This window comes from Marmota flaviventris, chromosome 12, assembly GCF_047511675.1.
Source record: "Marmota flaviventris isolate mMarFla1 chromosome 12, mMarFla1.hap1, whole genome shotgun sequence".
In the NCBI taxonomy this organism is placed as follows: Eukaryota; Metazoa; Chordata; class Mammalia; order Rodentia; family Sciuridae; genus Marmota; species Marmota flaviventris.
In genome coordinates, this window is record NC_092509.1 from 57,423,392 (window position 1) to 57,435,380 (window position 11,989).

General features: G+C 34.8%; 1 protein-coding gene across 2 annotated transcripts in view; it reads left to right on the plus strand.

The window, feature by feature from the left end:
- The window catches only part of Lin9 (lin-9 DREAM MuvB core complex component), a 66,451-nt gene that overhangs the window by 53,020 nt on the left and 1,442 nt on the right, over positions 1–11,989 (plus strand). For both annotated transcript variants that reach the window (XM_027954739.2, XM_071619723.1), the window contains exons 12-14: positions 7,273–7,398; positions 11,145–11,324; positions 11,477–11,574. In XM_027954739.2, coding sequence (XP_027810540.1) covers positions 7,273–7,398; positions 11,145–11,324; positions 11,477–11,574 — 404 coding nt within the window. The remainder of the gene's footprint in view (positions 1–7,272; positions 7,399–11,144; positions 11,325–11,476; positions 11,575–11,989) is intronic.

Genomic DNA, 11,989 nt, shown 5'->3' on the forward strand with positions numbered 1-11,989 from the left:
TACATATATAAATAAATATATATATATATATATATATATATATATTGTGTTCTTAAGTAGGAGGCTATTAAAAGAAACAAAGAGCCAAAGAGTTCATGGATTTAAAGAAACTAAACATTATATAAAATTCAGAAGTCATAGAAAATTAATAAATTTGCCTACATTAAAAAGGAAAAATTTCCTCAGGATGAGAATCACAATGTAAGTAAAGTCAAAAGGGAACAACTTGAAGGAAATTTGCAGTTTTTATTACAAGGGACTAATTTCCCCAGTGTACAAAATGCTCCCTTGGTGCAGTAAGATGAAAACAATGAGCAAAAGGTGTGAATAGACAGTCTATAGAAAACAAACAAATAAAAACCAATGACTCTTGAATATATGGCTGGCAAAAATAAAAAACTTTAGCCAGGTGTGGTGGTACAGCTGCCTGGGAGAATTGTGAGTATAAAGCCAGCCTCAGCAAAGCTCTAAGCAACTTTGAGACCCTATCTCAAAAATACAGAGTGCTGGTTATGTGGCTCAGTGGTTAAGAACCCCTGGGTTCAATCCCTGGTACCAAAAAGTTTAAAAATAAATAAATAACTTTAATAAAACGCTATGTTGGTGAGGATGTAAGGAAATAGGAATTCTTACATGTAAATTAGTACATCTTTATGAAGAGTGCTTTGGCAGTATCTATCAAAATTAAAAATCGACAAGACTTTTGATTTAGCAGTTGTAATATGTTTATATAGTGTGACACCATGTAACTTGAAACAATCAGGGAAGCTTCTTATAAAATACCTGTTATAAGAATAACTCTTAAGGAATATTGTCAAATGAGAAAAACAAAATGCTAAGCATGTTTATGGTGAGTTCTTACGTATTTGGAGAAAAGAATGGCAAAAGCCAGTGGTAGGTAGTACAGGCTAAGACAGAAAGATCAAAAGTTTGAGGCCAGCCTCAGCAACTTAGCTAGACCCTGTCTCAAAATAAAAAGGGCTATGGGGGGCCGGGGTTGTGGCTCAGTGGTGGAGTACTTGCCTGGTACGTATGAGGCACTGGGTTCAATTCTCAGCACCACATATAAATAAGTAAATAAAATAAAATAAAGGTCCATTAACAACTAATGAAAATATTTTTTTTTAAGTGGGGGTGGTGCTATGGGTTGTGGTGATGGTGTAGCTTAGTGATAAAGTTCCCCTGGGTTAAATCCCTAGTACCACCAAAAAATAAAAGGCAGAGTCAAGGGAGGAAAAAAAATACATATCTTTTTCCTTTTGTATAAATACACTATCTCTGGAAAAATGCTAAAGAAACTGGTAATATTGACTGCTTCCATTTTCTTTCTTTCTTTTTTTTTTGGTACAAAGGATTGAACTCAGGGGCACTTAACCACTGAGCCACATCCATAGCCCCTTTTTTGTATTTTATCTAGAGACAGGGTCTCACTGAGTTGCTTAGGGCCTTGCTAAATTGCTGAGGCTGACCTTTTTTTTTTTTTTAATATTTTTTATTAGTTGTTGATGAACCTTTATTTTATTTATATGTGGTGCTGAGAATCGAACCCAGTGCCTCACACATGCTAGGCAAGTGGTATACCACTGAGCCACAACCCCAGCCCTGAGGCTGGTTTTGAACTCACAATCCTCCTGCCTCAGCTTCCCAAGCTGCTGGGATTACAGGTGTGCGCCACCACTCCCAGCAATCGGCTGCTTCTAAAGAGAAGAAAATGAATTATGAGAGGGGTGGGTTTTGGGGAAACTTAACTTTTGAATTTTATTTTATTTATTTTTATAAAATATTTTATTAGTTCTTGGTGGACCTTTATTTAGGTGGTTTTTTTTTTTTTTTTTTCCAGTTGTAGTTGAACCACATACCTTTATTTTTATTTACTTTTTTTGGTGCTGAGGATCGAACCCAGGTCCTCACACCACGTTAAGCGAGCACTCTACTGATGAGCCACAACCCCAATCCCCCTTTATTTAGTTTTATGTGGTGCTAAGAATCAAATCCAGTGCCTCACACATCTTAGGCAAGCATTGTACACTGAGCCACAACCTCAGCCCACCTTTTGAATTTTAAACCATGCAAATGTATTTTCTATTCTGAAATAATTTGGGGTGGGTGGTAACCAGGGATTGAATCCAGGGATGCTTAATCACTGAGCCACATCATCAGCCCTTTTTAGACAGGACCTCGCTGAGTTACTTAGGGGCTTGCTAAGTTGCTGAGGCTGGCTTTGAACTCAAGATCCTTCTGCCTCAGCCTCCTGAGCTACTGGGATTACAGGTGTATGCCACCACACCAGACTTAAAATAATTATTTTTAATTATTTTAAGAAAAGAAAAAGAATGAGAAAAAAAGAAAAAGTTGAACTGTCCCAGAACATAAAGTTGAAAACCAGAAATATAAAATATGAGAGAAAAATTGAGGAACACAGAGAGTCAATCTAAAAGGTCCATTCAACCAATAGGATATGCAGAAATGGAGCAGAGAAAATGGAAGTGAGTTACTAAAATAATGATAGAAGAAAATTTCCCAAAGCTGAAGAAGAAAAAAATTACCTAACCCTGTTTATTCTTTTTTTTAATACATTTTTTTTTTAGTTGTAGTTGGACATGATATCTTTATTTTATTTATTTATTTATTTATTTTTATATGGTGCTGAGGATCAAACCCAGGGCCTCCCCTGTGCTAGGCGACTGCTCTTACCACTGAGCCACAACCCCGCCAATTATTCTTTTTTTTTTTGGCAGGGGCAGGGGGATCGTTACCAGGGGTTGAACTCAGGGGCACTCCACTGCTGAGCCACATTTCTAGCCCTGTTTTGTATTTTATTTAGAGACAGGGTCTTATTGAGTTGCTTAGCACCTCACTTTTGCTGAGGCTGGCTTTGAACTTGTGAGCCTCCTGCCTCAGCTTCCCGAGCTGCTAATTCTTGATCAGTATCTTTCCTACCTTAATCCTAGTCTTACCCTGTAAAACAGGATATAGCAGACTAACTAGGTTTTAGAGAGTAAGACTTCTTTCTGTGTGGTAACTATTAAAATGTGTGAAGACAGCTTACACCTCTCCATCTTCTGTTCCTTTTCAAACAAAATATTCTGTTCCTTCCATCAGTTTTCTAAATGTTTTAAGTGAAGCATTGGTGAGTGTGCTTGGAAGTGAGCAGACTCGAACACTGTATGTAGGAATGTAAGTTAATGAAGAAGGCAGCATGGCCATATTAAGTCAAATTGTACTTCTGGAGTATCATTCTCAAAAAGTAATCACATATAGAGCTGGGTTTATGGCTCTGTGGTAGAGCACTTGCCTAGCATATGTAAGGCACTGGGTTCGATTCTCAGTACCACAAATAAATTAATTAATTAACTAAAGGTTCATTGACAATATATTTTTAAAAAGTAATCACATATAGGTATAAAATGTGCATACCAAAGATGTTCATTGAAGCATTGTTTGTAATAGCAAACAATTGCAAATGGTTTAAATGGCTATCCATAGAGAACTAACCTTATTAAATCCACATTCTTACACAATGAACTGATAAATCTATTATATCCTTCTTGTACCCTCAAAACATTTCTTTATAAAATGTCTACCTTATAAGCCATGAAAGAAAATCATTCATTACTTTGTGGTCATACCTTGTTTTGTGGTTCATATGTTTCACCTGATTCATGTAATCTTAATTCAATATCATATTTTTGCCTTTTTAAAAATTAACTTTGGCCAGGTGCAGTGGCACATGCCTGTAATCCCAACAGTTTGGGAGATTGAGACAGGAGGATTGCTAGTTCAAAGCCAGCCTCAGCAAAAAAGGAGGCGCTAAGCAACTCAATGAGACCCTGTCTCTAAATAAAATACAAAATAGGGTTGGTTGGGGAAGTGGCTCAGTGGTCAAGTGTCCCTGAGTTCAATCCCTGGTACCAAAAATAAACAAATAAATAAACTTTGATTGTATGTATAAAATCTGAATGTATTCTTCTAAAAATTACCATCTTATTGAGTTTGATGTGTTTTCTTTTTTTCTTTTCATTTTTTTAATGTATTAAGTACAGAACATATACGATTGGAGATTTGGGGGGGTAAACTTTTTAAAAATAAATGTCATACTAGACAACATTCTGCTTTTCATTCTACTATATGAGTAAATATAAATCTTTTTAATCTTAGTATTAAAATATCCTTATGTTAGCAATCTGATAGGTGAAAATAAATAATAGGTCATTTTATTTTGCAATTCTAAGGTACTAGTGGAATTAAACATCTATTAAAAAGTGGTTAATATGTTAATTGGCCATTTATATCTTTTTAACTTTGTTTCTGATGTTGTAGGACAGAAAGTTTTAACTTTGATGTTGTCAGATATCAGTCTTCCCACTTTTCTGTTCTTTGGTTTTTGTACCTTGTTTAAAAAAGCTTCTGGGGGGCTTGGGGATGTGGCTCAAGTGGTAGCGCGCTCGCCTGGCATGCGTGTGGCCCGGGTTCGATCCTCAGCACCACATACAAAGATGTTGTGTCCGCCGATAATTAAAAAATAAATATTAAAAAATTAAAAAAAAAAAAAAAAAGCTTCTGGGAGCTGGGTGGTAGCTCAGTGGTTAGAGCACTTGCCTAGCATGTATGAGGCACTGGGTTTGATCCTCAGCACCACATAAAACTAAATTAATTAAGTAAAGGCATGCTGTCCATCTATAACTACAATAAAAAGTTTTTAAAGGTATAAAAGAGGATGAGAAATTAATTTTAAAAATGGCTTCTCCAGCTCTTGTTTGTGAAAATCCTCCTAAATCTTGTAATACGTTCATAATTTTTTATATTTAGACTTTCAGTTTATCCTAAAATTAGTTTTGTGAATGACATGAGATAGATATCTTTTTCCCAGATCACTAGTTTTCCCAATTTATTAAGTTCATCCTCTTCAATTAATTTGAAAGGCCAACTTTGTACTAAATTTCCATACATATATATACACATAAGCATAAGCAAGTGCAAGCCAAACCAAGCATAAGTAAGCCAAGCATACAACACACATATGTGAATTCAGGATATATTAAGGACTAGCCACAATTCTTTAACATTTATATATTTGTTGCCCATGACAATATTATGTTGATTTGATACAAGAACAAGTAAATGGTGGCATTTACCCTTCTCTTTCAAAATTGGTTTGATCATACTTGTACATTTTTTGTATATTAATGTTTCATAATTTGGGTGTTTAAAAAGCTAAAAAGTTGAGAAATTTTTCATCATTGAGGATATTTAAGAAGATAGGCTGAAGACTTTGAGAACAGTATCATAAAAGGGAACTCCAAAAGTATTTTGAGATGTTGGAGATATAGCCAGATGATGGGCTAATATGTGTTTTTAGTTTTAGAATTTGTGATTCATTAGTCACATCACTCTGTTTTCTAACATCTTAGCCCTCTCCTAACTTTGTACATTTTGATGTCTATATGAAAAACTTCTTTGTTTATTTATTTTGGTACTTAGAATTGAACCCAGGGGTGCTTAAACACTGAGCCACATCCCCAGCCCTTTTTTATATTTTATTTTGAGACAAAGTCTTGCTAAATTGCTTAGGTCCTTGCCAAGTTGCTGAGGCTAGCTTTGAACTTGCAGTCCTCCTGCCTCAGCCTCCGGAGTCGCTGGTATTAAAGGCACGTGCCACCACATGCACCACCAGCTGTGTCTTTATTTAAGTTATTCTTTAAAATGTTGAACACAAAAGCTAAGGATAAAAGCTTTTGACACTCTATGCAGGTTGATACTGGGCCACTAATGATTTTTATATTTTATTAACTAGCTTGAGTCTGCCAAAGTATATACTTATCCTCAAGATGAGACTTGATCACCAGGCATGGTGGCACACACACCTGTAATCCCAGTGACTCAGAAGGCTAAGGCAGGAGGATCACAAGTTCAAAGCCAATCTCAGAAACTTAGCAAGACCCTGTCTCAAAATTAAAAAGGTTGGGAATGTATAGTTCAGTGGTTGAGTACTCCTGGTTTCAATTCCCAGTACTGCAAAAAATAATGATATTCATGTTTATGGAATACTGATGTGATCTTTTGACACATTTATATTGTATAATGATCATATCAGAGTAATTAACATAAGAAGGCGGGGGAAAAGGAATATTGTTGCTTCCTCAGAACATGATGAGTTGCTTTCTCAAAAATCCTGAAGAGGTTCCTGAAGGTTAGCTTTGATTAGAGAGGTCTCATTGCCATCATGTATCGCTAGAATGGAATGGAGAGTGATTTATTGGAAGTATTGTGAAGAGGGTAAAGGAATTGGCATTAAAGTACATTAAGTACATGTTCTTAGGAAGCAAACATAAAATGATGGTAATAATTTTTTTTAAAAAAAATATGTATTGGGGGCTAAGATTGTGGCTAAGTGGTAGAGCGCTTGCCTGGCGTGTGTCAAGCACTGGGTTTGATTCTCAGCGCCACATATAAATTAATAAATAAATAAAAATAAAGGTCCATCAACAACTAAAAGATATTTTTTAAAAAATGTATGTATTGGGCTGGGGTTGTAGCTCAGCAGTGGAGCGCTCGCCTAGCGCGTGTGAGGCGCTAGGTTCAATCCCCAGCACCACATATAAATAAATAAAAGTATTGTGTCCAACACAACTAAAATGTATGTGTGTGTTAAGTATTTTCTATATATGGGAGACATGGTGTTGGCACATTATCTCATTTAATCTTTGCAATAACCCCTTTAGATAGGAATTTTTATTATTTTCATTTTACAGATGAGGAAACTGAGGCAAAGGAAGATTAGGAACTTGCTTAAAGACCCAGCTAGTAGCTGATAAAGAGTTGGAATGTGAAAATATATCTGATTCTAGCACCCATGCCCTTAACCATTATGCTGTATTGGACTGATTTCAGGTAGAATTAATTGAATTTAAACAACTAGAACACTTCATAGGAATTCATGCAGTTTTTTAATAACTTCATATTTTGAAAAAGTTGAAAACTAAAGATTATACATGCACATTCATCAATTAACATTTTGCTCCATTTAATTTCTCGGTATAAATATGAAATCTCTTCTTTCATAAAGTAAATGTCAGACATCATGACACACCTAAAGAACAAGGACAAGGACCTTAATAACCATACCATTATCAAACTTAAGAACTATAACTTTGAGTACAGACAAGTTTGTTAAGCTTTAGTTTGTTTTAGATACATCAAATATTTTGGGTAATTTGAAACTGAATTACTAAATAAAAACCTTGCCAAGATCTAATTTTTTTTTCTCCTCAGAAATCTTATTCCATGCCCATCGGCATTGAATTTCAGCGGAGATATGCAACAATTGTTCTAGAGCTTGAACAGCTGAACAAGGACCTAAACAAAGTTTTGCATAAAGTTCAACAGTACTGCTATGAGGTAGGTGATTTGTGTGAATTTCCCTTCACTTTTTTGTTTAAAGCTTAATACTCTTACCTTCACAATTTAGAAAGTCCAAACTAAGTCAATATCTTTATAAGACCCTTTAGCAGAACCATAATTGGTATAGATTTTTACTCTTGACTTCAGTGTTGAAGAGTGCTTTGTACACAGTAAGCTATCAATTTGTAGTTACCGAATTACAAACATTAACAGCTCTCAAAAAAAATTTTTGTTCCAGAAAGAAAATAATTATCCTTAATTCCAAAGACCATGTTATGTTTGGTTTATTTCCTCTTAGTTTTTTGTTTGTTGGTTGGTTTGAGTTCGTGTGATTTTTTTTTTTTTTTTTTTTTTGGTACCACTACCTGCTTTTTTCCAGAAAGTTATGATCATGCTGTGTATACAATTTTATTTCCTCCTCCTTTAAACTTTGTTAGTACTATGAGTTCTTAAACTTCAGATATATAGAGCAAATGGTTTTTTTGTATTTATCATTCATATATGATTTTATTTAGAAGGGTGTTTCAACAGTTTGATTGGAAGCTTTTACTAAAGGAAATTATTGAGATGTGCTTAGAATACTCCTGCATTTGCATTCTTTGAAATTGTTTTTCCAGTAAAGTCACCACTGTGAGATTCTGAAATGGTTGGCTTTTTATTCTAATAAACTCATAGATAAGTCCCAAAATTTTTCCAGAAGGTAGTATTATCTATCCATTTGGATTGAACTGAGAGAATGAACTGTGGTCACCTATAACTAAACTCTTGGTAGAGTTCAATCATTTCTTTAGCCACTCATTTATTTTTATTTTCCTGATTGTTGTCCATCATGTGCATAATAATATGTATTGTTCTAGTAAATAGATTTTTTTTTCCCCTGGACTAGTAACTATCCACAAGAAGTATAGACCAGGGCTGGGATTGTAGCTCAGTGGTAGAGTGCTTGCCTCGCATGCATGAGGCCCTGGGTTTGATCCTCAGCACCACATAAAAATAAACAAGTAAAAATAAAGATACTGTGTCCATCTACAACTAAAAACTTTAAAAATAAAAAATAAATTAAAAAAAAAAAAAGAAGTATAGACCAAACAGTTTAAGATAATATATAGCAAAGCTAATGACACATGCAGAAATAGATTGATCATCATATCTTTTTATAGTATCCAAGTTCATTGATGGTGATAGGCTCTTGTGAAAGTACAATATCAATATTAAAATAAGAACATATTACAGAAAATACTATGAGTAAGCAGTTCTAAACCTAAATATATGTGAACACATATGTACAAAAAGACATATAGTAGAGTGATCATAGCATCACTGTTCATTATCACTAAAAATATGGAACTACCCAAATACCCATCAATAAATGTGGTGTAATTATACAATGGAGTACTACCTAGCAATAAGAATGAATGAACACAACTGTAACATAGTTCCATGGATGAATCTCACAAATACAGTATTGAACAAATAAGGTTGGGCAAAAAAGAATAGATAATTGATGATATCACTTTTTTTTTTTTTATTTTGCTGTACTAAGGATTGAACCCAGGGAGCTTTAAACCAGAGCTACATCCCCAATCCGGGTCTCACAAAGTTACTAAGGCTGGCTTCGAACTTATAATCTTCCTATCTCAGCCTCCTGAGTTGCTGGGATTACAGGCATGAGTCACCACCTGTCTCATAGCTTATTTTATTTATATAATATAGGTGTATATGTGTCTGTGTCTGCAGAGAGATCCTAGGAGCAATGATACCCTTAATAGTAAAGAACACACCTAACGCCCAGACCTTAGTCTAATACTGTCCTCCAATAAAAGGTAGTAGGGATCTTTGAAAAAGACGCTGGCTCTAGGCCTAGGGCAGAGAAAGTGGAAGATTAGCCTGGATCTGCTTATTAAACCTGGTAAGTAAAATGTACCCCCAGAATCATGGTGATATATTAAACAAAGCCAGCTTGACAGAGTTCCTGCTGGCCAAAGCTGAGACACTTTGATAGTCTGAGCTTTAAAATAAGCAAATACAATAAGAGTTTATAATCTATAAACGTTTTTTAAAAATCCATTAACCCATACAGAATTAACTAACTCATTAATTTTCAAGGGAAAGTTATTTATAATAAAATGCCAGCTAATGTAGAAGAAATAATAAGATTAAGAAAAATGCCATTTGGGGTAGGGCATGGTGGCATAGGCCTATAATCCCAGTGGGTCAAGAGGCTCAGGCAGGAGAATTAGGAGTTCAAAGCCAACCTCAGCAATTTAGCAGGGCCCTCAGCAACTTAGCAAGACCTTGTCTCAAAATAAAATAAAAAAGCCTGGGAATGTGGCTTAGTGGTTAAGCGCCTGTGGGTTCAGTCCCTTATAGAGAAAGAAATAAAGTGGGGGTGGGAGAGGAAGGGAGAAAGGGGTGAAGGGGGAAAGAAGAAAAGAAAAAGGAAAATACTATTTAAGCTGGGGGCATAGATCAGTGATAGAGCACTTACCTAGCATGTAAGACCTACTACCAAGAAAGAAAGAGGGGGCGGGGGAGTGGGAAGGAGAGAGGAGGAAGGAAGGGAGAGAGAAAGGAAAAGAAAAGACAAAGACCATTTGGCAGCCATCATAATAATAATTAAACAGACAAGAATGGTGAATGAGTGCTAAAACTGGTAGGTAAGTTCAATGACAAATAGCTTTACATAGCCTCAAAGTATCTCTTCACAAACACTTATTAGTTAATTACAAAGGGGAAGTTCTTTTCTGTGGGGAAATCTGGCAGACACTTAACAGTGGTCAAAGATGCCATCGCCAGTAAGGTGCTTTCTAATAATGATACAAAGAGAAGAATTCGGCATCATCCTTTGATACTTCTGCTAAAAATGTATAACTTTAGTCTAATCACGAAGAAACAGACAAGCCCACATTGGGGGATATTACAGAAAATAATTAATTGACTGGTGCACTTCAAAAATATCTAGGTTGTGAACAACTGAGGAACTAGTCTAACAAAAAGAAACATGACATTCAAGTGTATTATGAGGAGAAAAGTAGCTGCACATAGAGCATTGTCTGGATAATTAATGAAACTTGAATATGGACTTTGGATCAGAAAATGGTATTATATCAATGTTAAATTTCCTGATAGTAATCATCGCATTCTGTATGTAAGAGAATATCTTTGTACTATATTTAGGGGTAAAGAAGTACAATGTTTATAGCATATTTTCAAATGGTTAGGAAGGAAAATAATATATACAAACAGAGTGAAAAAGCAAATGGCAAATAATTTGTTTTTGGTTTTGGTTTCGTTACTGGGAATTGTACCCAGAGGTCCTTTGCCACTGAAGTATTACAGTCCTTTTCATTTTTTATTTTGAGAAGTAATCTCAAAAGTTGCTTAGACTGGTCTCTAACTTGTAATCCTCCTGCCTCAGCCTCCCAAGTCACTAGGATTATAGGCTACAAAAGGCAAATCAATTGGAGTAAAACAATCAATAAGTAAATTTGGGCTAGGACTTATCAAGAGTTTTCTTTTTATTTAACTTAGAAGTTTTAAAATTATATCAAAATTATAAGATATGAAAAACGCAAAACACATTAGGGGAAAAAAAACACTGTTGGAGGAAAAAGCCTCCAAAGATAAGATTGAACATTGCCTTAATTATAAATGTTAGTTTTGTGAAAAATCCAAATCTGAAACACAGAGAAATAATAATGGCCTCATTATTTATATTGCGTGTTTCAATTCTCTATATTTAGCTTGCTCCAGACCAGGGACTCCAGCCTGCAGATCAGCCAACAGATATGAGGAGAAGGTGTGAGGAAGAAGCACAGGAGATTGTTCGGCATGCAAATTCCTCAACAGGACAACCCTGTGTTGAAAATGAAAATCTGACAGACTTGATCTCCAGACTTACAGCTATTTTATTACAAATTAAGGTAAATTTCAGAGAAAATGATTTTTTTAATTTTGACACTAAGCAAACTTTGCTAATTTGTTGCTAAGAAATCACAATTTATAAATTATATCAAATATTTTATGTCTATTTTGAGCTACAATTCAATTAAATTTTCAAATTTTTTCCCTTTAGTGTCTAGCAGAGGGAGGAGACCTGAATTCTTTTGAATTCAAATCACTTACAGATTCGTTAAATGATATCAAGAGTACAATAGATGCTTCTAATATCAGGTAATTCATTACATACTCTAATCATTTTTATGTTAAATTCATAGTGATTTTCAGAACAAATTTTAAGAATTTTGCATATTGTGAAGTATGCATTTACATTTTTATCCTTTGGATGTATTTTAAAGAACTTTCCAGTTATATCCATACTGTTGACAGAATAGAAATTTCGCATGGATTTTCTATGTAAGGAATTGGGAGACATATATTTAGTTTGGGTTTAGGTGAAGGTCAACTTAGAAGTAGACCTTCCCCAGTCAAGAAGAGGTTTGTCCTGCTGCTCATTTGCTTCTTTACCCCATAGCTTTTCAATGTCACTGAAGTAGAATTATGGCTAAAGCATAAGAAGAGATGTGAAGTTGTTATCTTAGCTATTTTCTAACTAATATTCAGCTCTTCCTTTTTTAAAAATTGTTTT